General features: G+C 38.4%; 1 protein-coding gene across 1 annotated transcript in view; it reads left to right on the plus strand.

The window, feature by feature from the left end:
- Nucleotides 1–21,835, plus strand: part of IPO5 (importin 5) — a 40,969-nt gene extending 19,134 nt beyond the window's left edge. The window contains exons 10-26 of the mRNA XM_082859716.1: nt 372–478; nt 5,454–5,578; nt 5,670–5,759; nt 5,844–6,017; nt 7,760–7,978; nt 9,058–9,141; nt 10,558–10,690; nt 10,778–10,899; nt 12,353–12,449; nt 13,628–13,800; nt 15,028–15,139; nt 15,225–15,280; nt 16,327–16,449; nt 17,508–17,727; nt 18,319–18,547; nt 19,851–19,992; nt 20,583–21,835. Of these exons, the coding sequence (XP_082715842.1) occupies nt 372–478; nt 5,454–5,578; nt 5,670–5,759; nt 5,844–6,017; nt 7,760–7,978; nt 9,058–9,141; nt 10,558–10,690; nt 10,778–10,899; nt 12,353–12,449; nt 13,628–13,800; nt 15,028–15,139; nt 15,225–15,280; nt 16,327–16,449; nt 17,508–17,727; nt 18,319–18,547; nt 19,851–19,992; nt 20,583–20,669 (2,293 nt within the window). The 3' untranslated portion in view covers nt 20,670–21,835. The remainder of the gene's footprint in view (nt 1–371; nt 479–5,453; nt 5,579–5,669; nt 5,760–5,843; nt 6,018–7,759; nt 7,979–9,057; nt 9,142–10,557; nt 10,691–10,777; nt 10,900–12,352; nt 12,450–13,627; nt 13,801–15,027; nt 15,140–15,224; nt 15,281–16,326; nt 16,450–17,507; nt 17,728–18,318; nt 18,548–19,850; nt 19,993–20,582) is intronic.
- Nucleotides 21,836–22,634: the final 799 nt, after the last annotated feature.

Genomic DNA, 22,634 nt, shown 5'->3' on the forward strand with positions numbered 1-22,634 from the left:
TCCAGACGTGCAGGCTCAGCGGCCATGGCTCACGGGCCCAGCCGCTCTGCGGCATGTGGGATCTTCCCAGACCGGGGCACGAACCCGTGTCTCCTGCATCGGCAGGCGGACTCTTAACCACTGCGCCACCAGGGAAGCCCCAGACGTAAGACTTTTAAACCACAATGAGGCATGATAAAAATTTTATCCCCCCTCTTTTTTAAACTCTAGGGTTTTTTAACCCACAGCTTCACTACATATATTAGAAAGACCACTTGAATTAATTCTTCTTCAGTCTCAGTTTAATAACATGTTTAGAAATATGTCCGTGCAGTGTCCTATTCTTGTGTATTTTGCTTATGTCACGATTATATCATTTTGTTTGTGTGTAGCAATGCGGTTGCTGGTGAGAGTGCTTTAGACCGAATGGCTTGTGGACTTGGTGGAAAGCTCGTCCTGCCGATGATCAAGGAACATATTATGCAGATGCTTCAGAATCGTAAGCTGTTATCTCTTTCAAATGCTAGAATAGTGGAGTGTGGCTTTCCAAATCGTAAACTCTAACAAATGCTTAGACTGTGTCTAAAAGTCAGTCTTTGCCTTTTTATATTCTATGTTTAACCTAATTCTCATATTGATAAAATCCTATTCAGTCATCTTTAGAACCACTCAGTCTTACAGTAAAGAATATTTTTTCCTCAGTACTGCAAATATTATTCAATTCTCCTTCCCCAGAATGGGCTACAGTATATGGGAAAAAATTAAAAATTCTAAGGAAAATTGACAGATTTACTCCCTAGCCAGAAATATCTAAATTTGAATTTAAATAAAACACCATTATTTGGATGTTTATGAAGTATGCATGTATTTGATTCACAGTCTTCCTTCATCTAATATCTTTTATTTTTTAAAAAAATACCTACTTCTAGAGGAGAAGCTACTTCTGTATTTCTCCTTTTATATTCCTAGCAAATATTTGGTCATTTGTTAGCCTTGTACCTGTAATTTGTATCAGTAACAAAAGTTGTTGTTTTTGTCCTTTTAATTACAAAGTTAATGTGCTTGATGTTTTTTAAAAATTCAGATACAACTGAAAGTCCCTTAACTTAGATTCGGGGTGGCCACTGTTAACAGTCCTCTGAGACTTGAGTCTCTGACCTCATTTATGCACATGTACAGTTGTGTTTAACATGAATATAGCATACAGATCCCATGCTTCCGCTCCCCAGTGTATCGTATCACCACACGATGGCTTCCCTTTCGTTTAACAGCCACGTAGCATTCCACAATTCCCCATTAAACTGTAATAGTTCTGTTGATAACAAATAGTGCTACTGCATACACTCTTCTACAGAAATCCTGGCTTACATGTATGAACACGTGTATCTGTAGCATGTATTACAAGAGACAGACTTGAGGGTCAAACCATTGATTTGGGATCTTAAAGTAGTGAAATGGAATCACAGAATACCAGCTTCACATGAAAGTGAATTTTTGAGAACTCCAGCCCTTAGCCTTTACCTAGGTCCTCCTTATCCTGTAAGATTCTTATTTATCCTAAGAAGGCATGGTCCAAAACCGTTATCCTTTTTTTGTTGTTGTTGTTGTTGTTTTGCTGTACGCGGGCCTCTCACTGTTGTGGCCTCTCCCGTTGCGGAGCACAGGCTCCGGACACGCAGGCTTAGCAGCCATGGCTCACGGGCCTAGCCTCTCCGTGGCATGTGGGATCTTCCCGGACCGGGGCACGAACTCGTGTCCCCTGCATCGGCAGGTGGACTCTCAACCACTGCGCCACCAGGGAAGCCCCCGTTATCCCTTTTTAATGATGTGATTTTACATCTGGGTCTTGAGTAATAGTTTTTCCTTTTTTTACTCCCTAAATTTTGAGGGTTTTTTCCCCAAACGGATAGACAGTCAACATCACAGGTTGCTCAACCTATTAAAGCTACTAGACAGAATCTAGCTTTTCCATTTTTAAGATGAAGAAAGTAAAGCCCAGAGACATGAAAGGTTACACACGGTCACCCAGCTATCAGTGTTTCACCGCTGCTTAATGCCATTCTTCAAATATGTTGTGGAACTGCTTGTGATTTGTAGTTAAAGAATTTAAGTTCCTGCTACAGCATAACTAGTTGGCTGCAGAAGCCTTCCCATGTATGGCAATGAACTCTCAATAAAGATTTGTTACTGTTAAATGTATGGCTTTGAGCACGTCTGGACCTTTGCTTCCTTCCTTGTCTGTTAAAAAATTAAAAACAATAAAGTGATGCTTGCCCTACACCCACGTTTGGAGTTAGGATCCAAATGTGTATTTAATACTTCATGTGAAAAGGGCTTTAAAACGATGCATATTTTCCAGTAACTTACTATATACCCCACTTTATTTTAAAAACAGTTTTATTGTTTTTTCTTTAAATAGTAAACACCAATTTTTTTTATTTATTTTATTTATTTATTTTTGGCTTTATTTTATTTATATTTGGGTCTTAGTTGCTGCACGCAGGCTTTCTCTAGTTGTGGTGAGCGGGGGCTACTCGTCATTGCGGTATGTGGGCTTCTTATTGCCGTGGCTTCTCTTGTTGCAGAGCACAGGCTCTAGGTGCATGGGCTCAGTAGTTGTGGCTCACGGGCTCCAGAGCACAGGCTCAGTAGTTATGGCGCACGGGCTTAGTTGCTCCATGACATGTGGAATCTTCCCGGACCAGGCCTTGAACCCGTGTCCCCTGCATTGGCAGGCAGATTCTTTTTTTTTTTTTCTTTTTAATATCTTTATTAGAGTATAATTGCTTTACAGTGGTGTGTCAGTTTCTGCTTTATAACAAAGTGAATCAGTTATACATATACATATGTCCCCATATCTCTTCCCTCTCGCATCTCCCTCCCTCCCACCCTCCCTATCCCATGCCTCTAGGTGGTCACAAAGCACCGAGCTGATCTCCCTGTGATATGCGGCTGCTTCCCACTAGCTAGCTATTTTATGTTTGGTAGTGTATATATGTCCATGCCACTCTCTCACTTTGTCCCAGCTTACCCTTCCCCCTCCCCGTATCCTCAAGTCCATTCTCTAGTAGGTCTGCATCTTTATTCCCGTCTTGCCCCTAGGTTCTTCTGACCATTTTCTTTTTTTTTTAGATTCCATATATATGTGTTAGCATATGGTATTTGTTTTTCTCTTTCTGACTTACTTCACTCTCTATGACCGTCTCTAGGTCCATCCACCTCACTACAAGTAACTCAGTTTCGTTCCTTTTTATGGCTGAGTAATATTCCATTGAATATATGTGCCACATCTTCTTTATCCACTCATCTGTTGATGGACACTTAGGTTGCTTCCATGTCCTGGCTATTGTAAATAGAGCTGCAATGAACATTTTGGTACATGACTGTTTTTGAATTATGGTTTTCTCAGGGTATATGCCCAGTAGTGGGATTGCTGGGTCATATGGTAGTTCTATTTTTAGTTTTTTAAGGAACCTCCATACTGTTCTCCATAGTGGCTATATCAATTGACATTCCCACCAACAGTGCAAGAGGGTTCCCTTTTCTCCACACCCTCTCCAGCATTTATTGTTTGTAGGTTTTTTGATAATGGCCATTCTGACCGGTGTGAGATGATATCTCATTGTAGTTTTGATTTGCATTTCTCTAATGATTAATGATGTTGAGCATTCTTTCATGTGTTTGTTGGCAATCTGTATGTCTTCTTTGGAGAAATGTCTATTTAGGTCTTCTGCCCATTTTTTGATTGAGTTGTTTGTTATTCTGATATTGAGCTGCATGAGTTGCTTGTATGTTTTGGAGATTAATCCTTTATCAGTTGCTTCATTTGCAAATATTTTCTCCCATTCTGAGGGTTGTCTTTTTGTCTTGTTTATGGTTTCCTTCGCTGTGCAAAAGCTTTGAAGTTTCATTAGGTCCTATTTGTTTATTTTTGTTTTTATTTCCATTTCTGTAGGAGGTGGGTCAAAAAGGATCTTGCTGTGATTTATGTCATAGAGTGTTCTGCCTATGTTTTCTTCTAAGAGTTTGATGGTGTCTGGCCTTACATTTAGGTCTTGGCAGGCGGATTCTTAACCACTACGCCACGAGGGAAGCCCCCAATTTTTTTTTAATCTTAAAATTCAAAGGAGGAAAACCATTTTCAAATCCCAGTACCATCCGATTACATTTGCTGAACATACTTCTAGGAACTCTGCACATTTCTTTACTATTTATTTTTGTGTGTTTTTTAAATTTAATTTAATTTGTTTGTTTGCACTGAGTCTTAGTTGCGGCTTGCTGGCTCCTTAGTCGCGGCTGGCAGGCTCCTTATTTGTGGCATGCGAACTCTTATAGTTGCGGTATGCACGTGAGATCTAGTTTCCTGACCAGGGATCAAACCCAGACCCCCTGCATTGGAAGCATGCAGTCTTAACCACTGCACCACCAGGGAAGTCCCTTGTGTGTTTTTTAACTGAGTTATAACTGACATAACATTATATTGGTTTCAGATGTGTAGCGTAATGATTCAGTATTTGTATACATTGCAAAATGATCATGGCAATAAGTCTATTTACTCCTCTTTAAAATAATGTGTCCAGTATGCAAGGATTAGTATCAGATATTGGTTTCTTAGGATTATTATTCCTCAGTTGAGAAATTTGGCTTAATGGTATATTGAGTAATTGAAATACAGTTAAAGCATATATATAATGTTATCATAAATAATAATAATAAAGTTTTAATGTTTAACAGGAAAAATTAGCAGTTTTTCAGAGGAATGAGTTACAACAGACTTCATCTTTACATGGGTTTTGGGCTCCCCAAAGGAAAGGGAAAAATTAAATCTAATGTCCAATTTAGGATTTTTCTGCAACTTAGTTAACCCTTATACCAGCAGTTCTCAAACTTTCATTCTCAGGATCCTCTTACACTGAGGATCCCAGGGTGCTTTTGTTTTGGGTTTTTTGTTTTTGTTCTTTTCATCTGAACATTTGCTCCCCTTTATAATACGGTGAGAGCATTTTTTTTTTTATTGGAGTATAGTTGATTTACAATGTTGTGTTAGTTCCAGGTGTACAGCAAAGTGAATCAGTTATACATATACATATATCTACTTTTTCTTAGATTCTTTTGCCATATAGGTCATTACAGAGTGTTGAGCAGAGTTCCCTGTGCTATACATATACAGCAAGTTCTCATTGGTTATCTATTTCATATATAGTAGTGTCAATCCCAATCTCCCAATTTATCCCTCCCTCTACCCACCATATTGCCTTTTAAGTTTCAGAGTAGAAATGCTTGTGTGACATAACCACTGTGACAATGAAGTAATCCAGTCAGGACTTTTTCTATTTTTCTGGTTAATAAACATTTATAAAAGTATTTTGTTACTCTTTTCCAAATAAGGAGAACTTCCTTATACTTCTGACTACCAGAATGACATGTTTGTAGTGTCTAATTGCTGTTCCTTCCTGTGTAATTCTGTTCTGTAGCTGACTGGAAGTATCGGCATGCAGGATTAATGGCCTTATCTGCCATTGGGGAAGGATGCCACCAGCAAATGGAAGGAATTCTAAATGAGATAGTAAATTTTGTTTTGCTTTTTCTTCAAGATCCTGTAAGTACCAGTAAATATTTGATTCATAATTATTGCCTTAGTTTCACATGGGACCCTATTGCCTTTACTAATACAAAGGCACCTATTCCAGCATCCCAGAGTGAGGTATGCAGCCTGTAATGCCGTGGGACAGATGGCTACAGATTTTGCACCTGGTTTCCAAAAGAAATTCCATGAGAAGGTAAGTAATGAGTCTGCAGACACTCAAACTCTAAGAAGAGGGATGGCATTTGAAAATGTCTATGTGTGTGACTTCATTTCACAGGTGATTGCAGCTCTGCTGCAGACCATGGAAGACCAGGGCAATCAGCGTGTACAGGCCCATGCCGCTGCCGCTCTCATTAACTTCACCGAAGACTGTCCCAAGTCACTACTTATTCCATATTTAGATAATTTGGTGAAACATCTGCATTCCATCATGGTCCTTAAACTTCAAGAGGTAAGTTTCGAGATCTTTAAGCTCCCTATTTATAAAGATTAATTTAATTTGATAGGTAAGACCTGGAGAAAGAAGGACTTTTCAGAATGGCCATAAAGAATAGAAAGTTAGGAAGATATTCCAGGCTGTACTTAGTATAATTCAGGCTTGACCAGAGAATGGGCTGCTCGGTATTAGACTTGGGAAAGATATGGACTAAAGGGTAGGTAAAAGCAACATGTGAATTGCCTGGAAAACAAGCCAGAGTTATTTTTGAACTCTGTAAATTATTTATGTAAATTTGGAATTACATAAATTAATTGCTGCAAGAAACCATGAAAACGTGATTGTAGGAAATTAGCACAGTTGCAACATGAGGCATAAACATAAATGGGGAAGATTTAAGGCAAGACCATCATACGATTATTGTTCAGCGAGTTTGGATGGTAATATTGGAAATTGGAAGGAAAAGTGATTCTGAAAGGTGCTTCTCAGGAAGCATTAGCTGTTTCTCTCTGCCACTTTGAATTTTAAAAGGTGAAAGAGAAAGAAGCAAAAAATGTTGACCACTCTCCTAACCTGGGTGAGAGAAATAGAGAATACGTAAAAAAGAATATCCTTTTTGTTTTAAATATGTTGAATTCTTAAAATAAGGCCTGGCCATCCAAATAGAAGACAGTTTATAGTTTCAGTTTAAGTAAGAGGCAACCTAAAAACAAGTGAATGTTGTCAGTGTAGCATCATGAGAGAGAGAAGATTCAGGTAAGAAAGGCAAAGATTGAAGCCCAGTTTGTTGTCAAATATAATGAAAATAAATTTCTACTCTAAAGTGAAATGAATAAAAATGACATGCAAAATAAAAGCCGTTTAACTATTATATTCAGCAGACATAAAGTTACTGTCAAATCGCTATATTAATACTCAGTTTCTATACTTTAGTTCATGATGAACTGGTAGCAGTTGGTAAACCACACTGTGCCTAGCACTGGTCTAAAGGAGAACAGGGAGGAAGAGAGGAAATAATGTCTCAGAAGGCAAAGAAGGGGCTTTAAAGCAAAGGATGCGTGCTCAGTGTCCAATGACAGCAAACTAAGAACATGATACAGGAACATGTGTGTATCTGAAAACACACAGAGGTAGACAAGTTGAAGGCAGATCGGTTAGGTTAGTTAAATCAGGAACTGATGGATCAGATGTGACATTACTAGTAGATTTGGGTAAAGGGCTGAAGTGTGAAGGGTGCCTCTGTATAATCCTCCCTCCCCTCATGGGTCCAATATGTGAGATACAGACTGAAGGAAGGAGTTGCTAAGATGGGCTGGGGAGGAGGTTAAAGTATGTGAGCAAGAGCAATGCAGAGAGAGAGGAGCCGAGGAAGAAGGACATTGCAGGGAGATCAGAGGCCAGTCATGACATGAAACAGAGCAGATGCTGAGATGCAGAAGAAGGGAGTAAGCTGACCTTTTAAAGGTGTGTTGGGGCTTGTGGTACAAGGAGAAAGAGCGCTGCCGAGAGCGGCTGTGGTTGACGAGCGGCGTGAGGAACATCTGGAGTAGTCCAGGAGCACTGTGTTAAGGAGAGAACATCACACATAAATACAAATAGTTCAGCGCCGTTCTTATATTTGCTTTAAGACCTACAGTCTCCAGTGTGGCTGCCAGAGGGTGGGCTCAGCTTGCGGTTTCAGAAAAGCCCTCGGGAACTTTCAGGGAGTGTTTCTTCCATGTTCTCATTTGTGTGGTTGTTGTGTGTCTTCCTTCTAGTTGATTCAGAAAGGCACCAAGTTAGTTTTGGAACAAGTTGTGACGTCTATCGCATCAGTTGCAGATACTGCAGAAGAAAAATTTGTCCCCTACTATGACTTATTTATGCCATCACTGAAGCACATTGTTGAGAATGCAGTTCAAAAGGAGCTCAGACTTCTCAGAGGAAAAACTATTGAATGCATCAGCCTCATTGGTCTGGCTGTTGGGAAGGAAAAAGTACGTGATTTGTAGTACGTCGAATTTTTTGTTTGAATTTGGCTACGGAGGCACTGAGGGTACCAGAGGGTTTTTTCCTTCTGATAAATGGTTTTCTGGATACTTGTTTTTTCCCATCATCTTACTCTCATATTACTTTAATTTTATATATAAATAAATTGTTTCCTTCATTTTTTCATCGCTAATATTAAGGTTTCTTAACTCAGTTATGCTCTTGAAACCTTCTCTTATGGGTACAGTCTGTCTCTATGGAGGCTTGTGGAATTCAAGACCCATATGTTTAGTTTCGCCCACTTGAACATGTGCTTGGGAACATTCCAGTTGCTTTTCTGTTAATCCAAAAAGCATTGAGTGTCCCAAGAGAAATTTATATGCATGTAGTTCTTCAGAAAATAATTAGCAAGGACGGTGGGCCAGTGTGTTTTTCTTCTTAGCTGACGTCTCAGACCTGTCAAAGCTAATTCAGAAGAAGCTCCTCTGTCGTCAGCCCCTCATGTTCTGATTCTCAGAGCTTTCAATATAGAACCTTTCTCTCTGATTTCCTCCAAAACCAGCCTTATTATCTTATAAACTGTTCTCTGGGAGACACTGAGAAACTAACCAATAAAACATTTTTATGTTCTGTTCTCTGCATTTTGGCTTTCAAACTATTTTTGAAACAGTTTATACAATGGAGATTGCCAGAACTACACAGAGAGTTAAATGAAAATCATATAGTTCTGTGGAGCAACCCAAAATTGTCTTTCTGGATTTGGATTATCTTTTTACTGCTGGAAATACATAAGCCATGGACCAAAACTTGATGCCACTAGAACTATCTTTATACTGCAATTCATTTTGACCTTCACTGGAAAACGTATTTTTCTAGAAAAAGCACTAAGTCCATTGCAATGTAGATGAAAAAATTTCAATATAATACTTTTATCTGAGGGGTTATAACCCGTGTGGGAAATGTAATAGATTTGGGGGGAAAGTTTTATTATTACATAAGAAACAAAAATTGGGTGGCAGTAGTGCCTTTCTGATGTGATATACATGAGTAATATTAGTGTCTTTTTTCCCCAAATATTTCCTTCCAGTTCATGCAAGACGCATCAGATGTGATGCAGCTATTATTGAAGACGCAGACAGACTTCAGTGATATGGAAGATGATGACCCTCAGGTAAAGCAGCCCTCACATGCGCTTGCATCCTTTTGGTCGATAGCTCAGGGTTAAATGTATTAAAAAAAGAAATCGAGTAATAGGTTTCTTGTGATAATATCAACCCGTGGTTTCAGAGACATTCTTCACTGATTTTCCTTCTACTTGGCACACCATTTTTCCCTCGGTCCATTCCAGGCTGCTCCTCTTCTGACTAGTTTTTGGTTCCGTTGGGGTTCTGTCATGCCAGGCTCTCTTACCTCTTCACTCTCCTTGAGCAGCGTCATCCATAGGCACAGCTCCGGTTTTCCTTCATATGGTTGTGGCTTCAGGTCTGTCGCCGAATTCAGGGTTCATTTGTCCAGCCCCTCACTAGACATCACCATGTGGATGTCTCCTGGCCCTTTGCATGCCAGATGACTTCCCTCCCCTGTCAAAAGCAAAAGAAATACAGAAACCCAGTAGTTTTAGAGTATGTCATGCTCTTTTCTCTGCCTGTGAACAAGCCCTCGTTGAGCTTAGAAAGAACCCTCTCCACTCAGCCTGGCTAACTTCTGCGCGTAGTTCACGGCTGGTACCAGTCTCAGTGGTGGGTACTGAGGACCCTGTAGTAAGAACATCGTGAATGTCTGTCACAATCTTCGTGAGAGTCACAATGCCTACTGCACCATGAGCATTCAATCAGTAATTGTTGGCTTAAATTTTAACTTTACACAGCCACTCTGCAGTTGTTTTCCATATTTAAAAATGCTTTTTCCAAACACTTAAAAATTTGTTTTGTTTTTTAAATTAGGAGTGGGGAGTGCGTTTGCACATGCAGGCATGTGAAATAGACAAATATATAGATGGTTGCTGGAGGGTAAAAATCACTTTTGGGGCCATGGGGATGAATTAGAACCAGATTCTCTGTAGGTAGATTAAGTCTTTGTAAACACAGTAGTAGTAGAAGAGGTGTCTTAAATGTGGACAACCCCTTACACAGAAAACTTAAACAGCTAGGAGAAAGGGGTATTTAGTGTTTAATGAATGGAACTTTAGTCAGTAGACAAAGTAAGGTAAGTTCCTGCCTTCAAGAAAATTAGTGCTTAGGGGTTGATATGTTTAAGTGGGCTTTGTCAAATGATTCAGATGCTGTTAGAGAAAACTATATATTTTGAAATATATAGTTTCTTGAAAGTAGGAAAAAATAAGACAGGGTCCTGGGCTCTTTTGCCTCAGCTGTTGTCTGTATCCTAGTGTAGAAGTTCACAGTGATTTTCCATGGTTTCTGAACATTTTAAGTATGTGACCTTAGAAAATGCACTTATTGCTTAAAGAGCCATGAATGTAAAAACATCATTTCCATGAAACAGGGAAGGAAGGGGCTTTCTTTATGTCTTATTTATCCACTTTTTATTAAAAATCACTTTTAATTTAATTTTAAATTTTTCTCCCCAGATCTCTTACATGATCTCAGCATGGGCCAGAATGTGCAAAATCCTTGGGAAGGAATTTCAGCAGTACCTTCCAGTGGTCATGGGACCGCTACTGAAGACGGCTTCGATTAAGCCTGAAGTGGCCCTTTTAGATAGTAGGTGTCTGCATGCGGACATGGCAGTTGTAGAATTTCTCTTTGTTACCATTTTTAACATGAATTTTCTTGCTTCTTCGTTAATAGCCCAAGACATGGAGAACATGAGTGATGATGATGGTTGGGAATTTGTGAACCTTGGAGATCAGCAAAGTTTTGGTATTAAAACTGCAGGACTGGAAGAAAAGTCAACTGCTTGTCAGATGCTGGTAATTATGTTTACTGAACTTTGTTTTACAACTTCTCATAATGAATACATATAATGTATATGTATATAATTCATTATATATATACTTATGTATATTATATATATATATATTTCATAGGAGTGCTTTTCACGGATGCTGAAGAAGTTATTTTGAAGGGCCAGGAATGTATTCTTTAATAAATATAGAAACCTTTAGACCCAACATTTCCACTTAAGGATTTCCATCCTAAAGAAATGTGGATAAAACCTTTCATTACCAGTGCTGTTTTTAATAACAACAACAACAAAAATGAATAGCCCAAATAACTATTGTTAGGAAGATGATCAGTAATTACCGTGCCCTGGAGTATTACATAGCCATTACAAAGCTACCTGAGGGGGAAGGATTTTTGCCTGTTTTGTGTTTAGTGTATAGTAAGTGGCTAAGGAATATTTTTGAATGAACAGAAATCTGCTCACAGTATTAAAGATAAAGTTGGTATGATTTCATTGTGTTTAAAAAAAATAGACATGGTAGGAAAATCAAAATGTTTATGGTGATTATTTCTTGTGGTATTATGGGGTCTATGTATATTCTCTTTGAGTTTCCTTTTTTAAACCTTCATGAGCATGTGTTGTAGACAGTGAGAGTTTTTTGTTTTTGTTTTTTTACAAATAGAATTAAGAGATTTTGGTAACAACATTGTAAATCAACTAAACTTCAATAAAAAAGTATTTTAAAAAGAGATTATGGTATATTACAAATCTAGCAGCTAAGTAAGCCTAAATAAAAGTTAATGGCTTAAATTTTATTTTGTATTAGTGTTGTGTTTTCTAATTCACTTAAACATATATTTCTTGAACTTACTCTTACCAGTACTTAATTCTATAATTTATAAACAATTTGGATTTTCGCTCAACTTGAGAACAAATATAAATGTAACATCTTCTACAAAATTACCAACTCTGTTCATGTAGTGAAAGAGAATAAAGAAACAATTATATTAAGACAACAATTTTTTGTTTCATCTGTTGAAGTGATTTTTTTAAAATTCAGAATAGCATAAGCCTGTTTGCTGCAGATTTATAGAAGTGATGTGCTGTGATTACATTTTCAGGTTTTTGGGGTTTTTTTTAAATTTTAGGTTGCCTTAATTAAGTGGCATCTTTTGTTTGAAGTATTTTCAGAGTGCTGAAACTTTTGCTAAATTCTCCCCCCTACAAAATAAGAATATGAAGTATTCCCCCCTTCGAATGACAATATATATACTACAGTCGTTTCATGGTCCTTTCCCATTTTACAATTCCCTTTGTTAAAAGACTAATTTCACAGTCCTGCAGACAGCTCTAAATGTAGTTAGCTCTAGTTAGGATATAACATTCTGTGGTCCTCATGGTTTTGCAGTTTGTTAATAAATATTAATACATCAAAATTAACATGGGTCTTGTTTTCTCTTCAAATACTTTGGTTTCAGGTTTGCTATGCTAAGGAATTAAAAGAAGGCTTTGTGGAGTACACGGAACAGGTTGTGAAACTCATGGTCCCTCTACTGAAATTTTATTTCCATGATGATATCCTATAATTTTTGAACAGAAAACATTTCTAGCTTTACTTAAATTGTAGGCTGTTGAAGTATTAGACTTTGTGCTAACCGAAGTAAGCGTACATCACCAGTATTCTGTTTGCACTGACAGTGGTTTCAGGTTATAAACTCGGTTCTTTGCAAGTGCCTTTGTTTCATTTGTGCCGAAAACATGAAAAAGAAAATGTCAACTATCCTCTAGTTGACAGTTCTCTGTGGAGCACTGAAGAGCTTTAAGGATTGTTGTTTTATTAGCAAATGTTTATGGTTGTGTATAATTGCTGCTTTTCCCAAATATCTTTTGGTGATGTTAAGCAAGACCTTTTAACAAGTTAGAGACCAACTTATAGTACTTAACTTTCTATATAGCTCATTTCAAATGTGGATAATACCTCTGGAGAGAAATGTCTCTTGGTAAATCTGTGTGAAACAGTTTTCCTCCTCAATATAATGGTAGTTGTAATTAATATGTATAGGTAGGTTTTTATGCCATTTCGTGTGCGCATACACACACTTTCGTAAATGAGTTAAAAAAAATGACAGCCCAATGGAATGGTAGAGCCTGGACCCAAAACTGCCTGACTCCAGAGCCACTTTGTTGTAGTTCTTCATGCAGTATCCTGCAGCGGCATCCTTTACAGAATATGGCTTTTGCCCAGCAGACTTCCCATAATGCCTGAAGACAGACCAGAATTATTTTTGAGAAGAAGTCTCAAGACCTTATTTTAGAAATGATGTTAGATAGGGAGAGGCAACTCATCTTTATCGAAAACTGAAGAGGCTGATTCAGGAACAGATCCTCAGTAGTTTTCTTTAGTAAAGTCATTGCTTCGGTTGCATTTGTTAGAAGCATGCATTACCTCAAATTTGTGGATAGGTACATTCTGAGACATACTGTGAGAGTCCCAGGTCCTTCCTCAGTCATTTTTATGTTTAGGGGTTACATTTGAGCCTTCATTCCTTTTATATTGTAGGTGACAGAAAAGACAGGAGGTATGTCTTGGGGACAGGGAGACTTCTGTTTTTATACGCAGGTTATGTTTAACACAAGCTCTTGGAGAGCAGTCTTAGATAAACAGAAGTTGCCTAGCACTCCACAATCTTGAGGATAGTGATTACACTAAATGTAATCTGAGGATAGTGAGTACGTTTCCTTAACAATAAAACGTGTTCGAGTGGCAGCAGCAGAATCCATGCCTCTTCTCCTGGAATGTGCAAGAGTTCGTGGTCCTGAGTATCTCACACAGATGTGGCATTTTATGTGTGATGCTCTAATCAAGGCCATTGGCACAGAACCAGATTCAGATGTCCTCTCAGAAATAATGCACTCTTTTGCAAAGGTAAATATTTTTCTCTTCAAAAATATGTATAAGATTGTGTGTCCATTTATTAGTCTTGCTAAAAAAATGGGGGGATTTATTTTTATGCTGTAACAGAAATTTTTCTTTTTCTGTCAAAAATGTTTAATATTTTGGTGCTTTCACTCTTTTTGTTTTTCTTTCTTTTCAAGAGTAGCTCTTCTTGTATTTTGGTCTTCATTAGTTTCCATCATCATTACCTGGTAATCCAACTACAGAAACTTGGCTGTCATCATCCAAGTCATGTCTAGTTTCTGTCCTGTTTTCTCTCCCCTAAATTCCCTTCTGTTTTTTGCCGTATCTCTTCTTTTTGCTATTGAAAGAGCCTCACTTGGTCTATTCCAGAAGCCATTCCTTCTTTTGCTCATAGTTCATTCGCCTTTCCTCAAGCATTGACTTGCTCTTTGAGTCACTCCCCTTCCCATATTCTTGGTCATCTCCATTGCTCACAGCTCCATAGCTTGCTCCACAGTTTGGTTTAAAAATTCTTTATTTGTCCCCATTTACGCTCCTGAAGTTCAGATTTTCTTTTATTTTTCCAAAGACCGCATGCTTCCATGTCTTTGCCTGTATCATTCCCTCCGCCTATAATAGCCTTTCTCCAGCGCCATCTTTGTACAGAGTATGCATGTAGTAACTGAGCTCCTTAGAAGCTGGTCTTTTCCATCTTTGAATCCGCAGCATCCACCGTAATTCCTGGCACTTAAGACGTGCTCAGGACATGTTTAAAGGAAAAATATTTTTTAAATTCTTCTCTTTAAAATACTGGCATCGTAGCAAATACAAACCAAGTGGATTTACTCATTTAATCATTAATCTTCCAGGGTACTGAGTTATGTTAATTTTTCTCACACCTCCATCTGATTTTTTTTTTTGGGGGGGGCTGCGTTGGGTCATTGTTGCTGCTTCTCATTGCAGTGGCTTCTCTTGTTGTGGAGCACGTGCTCTAGGTGCACGGGCTTCAGTAGCTGTGGCTCGCGGGTTCTAGAGCGCAGGCTCAGTAGTTGTGGCGCACGGGCTCAGTTGCTCCGCGGCTTGTGGGATCTTCCCGGACCAGGGCTCGAACCCGGTCACCTGTATTGGCAGGTGGATTCTTAACCACTGTGCCACCAGGGAAGTCCCTCCCTCTGATTCTTAATGGAGTTTAACTTTTGACTCCAAAAACACTTAAATCTTATGAGTTGCTTTCTTTCCTCAACCTCGTTTTAGTGCATTGAAGTCATGGGAGATGGATGCCTTAATAATGAACACTTTGAAGAGTTGGGAGGTATATTGAAAGCTAAACTTGAAGAACATTTTAAAAATCAAGAATTGCGGCAAGGTAAGTTTTCCATGCTTTTATTTCTGAATGTAATCCTTGACCATTTTGGCGACCATTTAAAGACATTTATTTGGGTGTGTTTTAGTTAAAAGACAAGATGAAGACTATGATGAACAGGTGGAAGAATCACTACAAGATGAGGTAAATTATTCCATTTAGAACTTAATTTACACGACCATTTGCATCTGGAGGATAATGCTTAAGTTTCTGATTCATCTGACTTCTCATAAGATGTACTTCTTATTAATCTTTAGTAGAAAAATCTGACATGTATTTCATTGATTAATTTAGAGAATAAGTCACTTGAAATTAGCTGATTTGTGTTTTGGATGCTTTGTGTGTATTTTGTTGCAATGGCATCACATATGAAAGCACCTTGGAGCTCACCTCGTATTTTCTTCTGCTCTCACTACGATCTTGTGTATTTGGTGGTGCTTTCACCATTTAAAGATGAGTGAACTCAAACTCAGATGTTGAATGACTGCCTACAGCCGCACTGTCGACAGTCTCATGCTTAAGGCCAGATCTTTGTATAACGCCAGCTGTCTTTCCACTGGACCACAGAATTGTGCAAATTTCCCCATAAATAATATGCATGCAGTGGTTGACACAATTCTTCACATTGTTAGTCAGTTCTCTCACCATCAAACCGCTTGATGCCATCAAACATATTTCAGCTGTGTGTTTAGGGTCTGTCACGTGGCATGTGGCCATCTGGTGGGCCGGTGCTGACATGTGCCGGCCATCCCAGTCCTCTGCAGGGTGCTCACACGCTGACACACACATTGTTCCCAGGCACGTAAATAACTCACCCCACATCTCCCCACCATCCTGCTCCCAAACCAGAAACATTCTTGCAGAAAACAAAAAAACAGTAAAGTAAAATCACTTTTGTTTCAGATCTTTGAGATTTGGGTTAATTTTTCAACTGTATATTTTGAATATATTCCAAGAAAAGTATTTGCAATAAGTGCAATACTTACCACACTCCTTCCTTTCTTTCCATAGCCAGACAAGAGACATCACTGGGGTGACCTCAGTCTCTGGACTCTTGCTATGCCCTTAAGAAAGTGAAGAGAAATTTAATTTTGTACTTTTCTTATGTTTTGTATAATAAATGTTACTGTTAATAATAGTAGGGATACTTTTTAAATACATATGGGTATGTATGTGTTTGTTTTTTTTAGGATGATAATGATGTTTATATTCTGACCAAAGTGTCAGACATTTTACACTCAATATTCAGTAGCTACAAGGAAAAAGTGTTACCATGGTTTGAACAGCTGCTTCCGTTAATTGTCAACCTAATTGTAAGTATTACCTCTTTTTGACAATTATTTTAGATAGTTGACCTGGAAATCTTTCCTTACAGCATTTGAAAACTTAACACTTTCAAGTCAGAATGGATCATAGAAATCATGGTTTCCACTGTACCTCTTTAATTTACCAAGTTTATTGCATTGCCCTGGATATTTTCTCCTTCAGTATATGCTTGAAGTTTACTAATTAGGTTTTCCGTAGTTCAACTAATTTATAATACAGTCTGAAGGCATAGAACTGATTTTTTTTTATTTCAGATTATCTATACCCTGCTGAATTAACAAATGGAAAAAAAATGGTTGCAGGTTTTTGTTTTTGTTTTTCAGTAGACACTAGAAAATTCCGTTTTGATCCCTACTGTGTACCACCAGCAATCAGATTCTGGATGATAGCCTTATATATTCAATTTTAAAAATGTATTATAAATTATAAGCAGTCATCAGATATTTATGGGGTTTTTTGGATTTCAGTTTTGTGTTTTATGATATTTAGTACTGCAGTATCTTTTTTGTAAATGATTTAGGCCCATATGACATCCTTTTGAATCAGTACTGTAAAGTTAAATCTTTGCAGCTTTTACTATTGTGTTTTTTAAATATAGCATTGCCATTATCTTTTTTGTAAAGTAAATGTATATACATAGCTGCTGCTGTCAGTTCTTCCTGGTACTTGGTAATGTCAGATTGTGGAATTCTATAACAAATCACCCAAGTCTTTTAAACCTATACTTTATTAAATCTGTGTAGTAGTTTGAGGGTTGTTATTCACAAGAACTGATTGTTACTGTGTTCTTTTTCATTACCTATATCAGGAATATCCATGTAAGAGGACAGCCTATAGTGAATAAGTGTTTCTTTACGATCTCTTTTTGTTGTTGTTCCATTAGTTCATGTCTTTTATTAACTAATACACAGTGACTTCTGGTTTGTTGAAACAATATGTCAGACAACATTTGCCACAGTAATGTCTGTCAAAGTGGCTGGCCGTAAAAACTCCAGCACCACATTCATCTGAATAGTCAAAGCTTAAAGGAGTATCTCTTTTGTAGTGTCTACATAGACCGTGGCCAGATAGACAGTGGGGCTTGTGCATCTTTGATGATGTCATAGAACACTGTAGTCCAGCCTCATTTAAATATGCAGAATATTTCATAAGGCCAATGCTCCAATACACATGTGACAGCAGCCCAGAAGTCAGGCAAGCAGCTGCGTATGGCCTGGGAGTCATGGCACAGTACGGCGGAGACAACTATCGTCCTTTTTGTACAGGTACTTTTTTTTGTTACGTTATGTGCATCTCATCCCAGGCATCCCTGTTATCCCTGCCTTGCTTCCCCCCACCCCCGCACACCGCCCGCCCCGGCAAACATACACTGCTTCATTCTCTTTTCCTTTTTCAAACACCTTACTGTAGCACTTAGGAGTTTACCGCCCTCATGTTCGTAGAAATGGAAGTGAAATCTGAGTGGGGCCACAGCCTCCTCACCTCAGTCCCAGGGTACAGTCCACTTGGGGCTTGGAGGGCATACTTTTAAAACATGTTGGCGTCCCTGTAAGTTCAGCACGGGAATATAGCTGGGCGGCTTTCAGAAGCTGCGGTACACCGAGGTGATCAGGAGTGTGAATCCGGAGGCTGCTAACCTCCTGGGCCTACAGATTAGTGGGGTGCAGGTGCTCCTGAGCACGCCGGGGCAACCCCCCTTTCCCCATGTCTGGTTCTGTAGTCACAAAAACAAACATTTCTTGCACTTGAACATTGCCTCACTATAATTCATACCTGGACCGGAGATAAGAAATATTTATGAGCATTTGCATGAAAATGTGAGACTTTAAATGATTTTTTTCAAATGCTTATTTTAGAAGCACTTCCACTGCTGGTAAGAGTTATTCAGTCTGCTGATTCTAAGACCAAAGAAAATATCAATGCTACAGAGAACTGCATCTCGGCAGTAGGGAAAATTATGAAGTTCAAGCCTGATTGTGTGAACGTTGAAGAAGTCCTCCCACATTGGCTGTCTTGGCTTCCACTACATGAGGATAAAGAAGAAGCTGTTCAGACTTTCAATTATCTTTGCGACCTGATTGAAAGGTAAGAAATGGGACAGGTAGGCCTTATTTCCTTCCCTTCACGTAACACAGTGCTTCCTGTGCACAGCTTCCAGGTGTATAGGTTATAATAATGCTGTCTTTATAAATCAGGTTAAGAAGCCGTATCACAGTTAAGAGTGCCGTATAAGCACATCTAATTTTGAGTTATTCTTTATGGAACTCAGTTCAACAGATCATTATAGAATGTGATGTTCAAGGAAGGTTCTGTTCTGTCTCCCACCCCACTCATTCATTCATCCATTCACTCACTAGCTTTATTGAGGTATAATTGACATACCATTCATTAGTAGAATGGGATCAAAGAACATTGTTAGTACTATTTTTTGACCCTCTGAAATACTAGTGTTTTTCTTTGGATTAAAAAATCAGTGGTACAAGGGAAATATACCAGACGGGCAGTCAGGATCTGGCCCCAGACCTCTGTCGTTAATAGTATTATTTTATGCCTGTGAGTATAGCTAAGAATTGCAGCAACCTTGGAGGTTATAGAAGCTATCAAATCAAAGGCGTGTTCATTGGTGGTCTGTTTTTCTAAGTCCAAGTTCCCCTAGGTACTGGATCTGGGCTCTGGCACTATTAATTACTCCTTTTAGTTCATAAATAAATCCAAAGGCTACAACCACTCATCTCCTAGAGTTTGTAGAAACAGGCCAATGGCTATATTCCCTCATGCCTGTTTAAGTTCTCATTCACACAAATACTGAGAGTCTTCACAGGGAGGACATCATCATTAAGGAATGTAGCAGCCATCCTGGAGACCCCTACCTGCGCCTGCCTCTGCAGTGGCCACTTCTCCATCACGCTGTTTAATCACCTCCCTTGGAGATGACTACTCTGGAATTTTCTTAATGAAAAACGCTGGGATTCTAATTAGATTCACTGTTAGGTTTCTTTCCATTAAACTTGACTGGAGCTTATTTCCCGGCTTACATTTAGAATGCCTGTATTATCTTTTTGAACTTCAGATTTATTTTAGAAACCATTTTGCAGTGTCTAAATAAAATTTGTGTTAAGGAACTGTTCTTAGTAATATCTTGGGTTTTTTTTAACATATATATATAAAATTTACATGGGAAGAAACTGAAAAGCTAATAAGTAAAATTAGCTGGTTTTCCTCCTACTGAATCTAAAAGGCAGTTGATTTTAGTGAGTACATAATCATTGTATAAAGACATAATAACAAAATTCAGTGTTGGGGGAAAGGTGTAGAAAAGTATGAGTGCTTCAGTGATTTCCTATTATAATTTTCATTTACAGTGGTTGTCTTCTCTTTCTTTTTTCAGTAATCACCCAATCGTTCTTGGCCCTAACAATACCAATCTGCCCAAAATATTCAGTATAATTGCAGAAGGAGAAATGCATGAGGCAATTAAACATGAAGATCCCTGTGCCAAACGTCTGGCTAATGTAGTTCGCCAAGTACAGGTAAGCTGGTTTGGTTAAACTGGGGAAGAAGAACTAAAAAATTACTTGGTTTTGGCTTTTTTTTCATATTCTTCTCTATTAGAGGAAGGAAATAGAAATCCAACTAGCTAAGGAAATTTCATTTTTATATTCTCTTGTCATCAAGCCTCAAATGGATTATACTTACTATAATCTACCCATATATTCTCATTATTTATTAAAACTAAAACCTGTATCTTAAATCTGAGACTAGCACATACTCATTGTGTAGTTTTTCTGCATATCTGTGAAGAAAAAAACATGAGATTTTAATAGTAATAAAACTGTCAGCTACCAATGACTTTTCCTACCTAAATTCATGTGTATAGATTACTTGAACGTGTCACCTAAAGTGTAGCTTTATCAATGCAAAAATGAGAAAAATTACTGTAAATGAAATAAACTTTATAGAAATGAAAAGATTTCTTGCTTTTACAATGATGTTCATCAAGCTAATCTACTGGAAAGAAGGTATTTTGGCATTATTTCAGTCTACCTAATGATGATTATTAAGATACTTCCCAGTGACCATTTTCGCCGAATCTAAATGTGTGACAATGTTCTTTCCCTAGACTTCTGGAGGACTGTGGACTGAATGCATAGCACAGCTCAGTCCCGAGCAGCAGGCAGCCATACAGGAGCTCCTGAACTCTGCCTGAAGGGCCTTAATATCACCACCAGAAAACTAACTCCAAATAAACGTTTACCCTTTTGTTTAGGTTTCTTTGTTTTGTTTTTGAGCAAAAGAGAACGGTAGAGTTGTGTGTAGGCCATTCTTCTGCAAAGCCACAACAGCAGGGAGAGAAGCCCTGGGTTTCAGGATGGTGTTTAAGTGGATTTCTCCCACACCACTGAGGAAGTCCCATGAGCCCTGCAGTAGCACTGAAGAGTATTTTTCTATTGGTATAACCCACCCGTGTGAAGGTGAAAGGGAAATTAAATTTTCTCACTAGATATAAGGAGATGTAAGACAAAACAGCTTTAAGATCAGTTCCTCAACATTAGATGTGTGTTAAAACAAGTTGCTGTACACCTAGTGTTAATTCTATTAATTGGAGTGTGAGTCTTTCTGTACGGTAGAAAGAAGCCTTTTACCCAGCAAACTAGTAGATCCAAAAATTGAAAAAAAGCTGAAGACAAAAACAACAAGCATGAAGATGTTATTTTATGTCACTTTCGATTCTTTTCCCCAAAAGGCTTATGCAGTGACTCAGTTTGGAAAGCTTTTCAGCTTCCAGCCCTTGAATGTGAAGTGTCGTTGGCATGTCTGGCAGTAGTCTCATTCACTCCTCAATAAACAACGTTGAAATACGAAAGAAGTTTGTGTAAAAATTTAGTACTGTCTGGCTTTGATTCATTTAATGTTTTTAATATAAGAATAATCTAGTATTTTTTAAAGGAATAAGGATGGCTCTGAATTTTGTTTCCCCCTGATATTTTCCTCGTGCAATTCAAAGTTAAAAGCATCTAGTTTTTACCATCTTCCACTTTAATTTAAACTAAGTTATGATACACCCACTCTGTTCACAATTGGTGTGCAGACCAGTCGTTTTAAAGCTAGCACTGTTCCTGTTAGAAAAAAAGACTTGGCTTAGTATTTTTATTGCAAATTGTAATTGCTGTGGAGCCACATGCAACTTTTAATTTTATGATAAGTATTATGGCTAAAATTATTTACTGATAAATTCAGTAAAATGTGTGAATGTGTTTTTCTTTATGTATTAACCTCATAGCAGTAAATGACTTGCTGTTGTTTCTTTAAATAATTTTTCTAAGAGGTCTTATTAGATTTCTGTTGAAACTCCAGTGTTAACATTTTTATAGTTTGTACTGAATTTAACCGTGATACAAAAATGAATTTTATGCCTAGATCAGAATTTAAAATTAAAGGTTTTTTCTTTAAATGATTTGCATTACTTTATTAAAACTAGGGCTTCCCTGGTGGCGCAGTGGTTGAGAGTCCGCCTGCCGATGCAGGGGACGCGGGTTCGTGGCCCGGTCCGGGAAGAACCCACATGCCGCGGAGCGGCTGCGCCCGTGAGCCATGGCCACTGAGCCTGCGCGTCTGGAGCCTGTGCTCCGCAACGGGAGAGGCCACAACAGTGAGAGGCCCGCATACCGCAAAGAAAAAAGAAAAAAAAAAAAACTAAATCTGAAATGGAATGGAAAGTAGAATAAATTATATTAAGATGGTTTGGTTGGGGGCAAATACCCCTCACATATATTTTGTTTCCGGCCCAGAAGCTTTGGTATCTCGCAGGACAAACACCATGTTGAGTGAGTGCTCTAGTAAGATCATTGCTTTCAGTGGGTACCTGTGTGACGCTCAACGTGTGTGGGGAAATTTGAACCTGCTTTATATTCTGTCTTCCTGTCGGAGTAAAAATGTGGTAGTTCGACCCCTCTGTACTTCCTGAGATAGAATGCTGTTTGGAAATCCCATTCGTGTAGTGATGCCAAACAACTGGAGCAATTCAGGTTTGCTTTTTTAAAATTTATTACACTACTTAAAATGTTAAAAATGTGGTGTGCTCACCTAAGTTGAGATGGAAGTATGGTCAGAAGATGGGTGCATGGTTTTCGGAGAGTCTAGTGTTTGCAGGGCACTGTCCTAAGCACTTACG

Source organism: Leucopleurus acutus (genome assembly GCF_964270905.1).
Source record: "Leucopleurus acutus genome assembly, chromosome: 18".
Classification (NCBI taxonomy): Eukaryota; Metazoa; Chordata; class Mammalia; order Artiodactyla; family Delphinidae; genus Leucopleurus; species Leucopleurus acutus.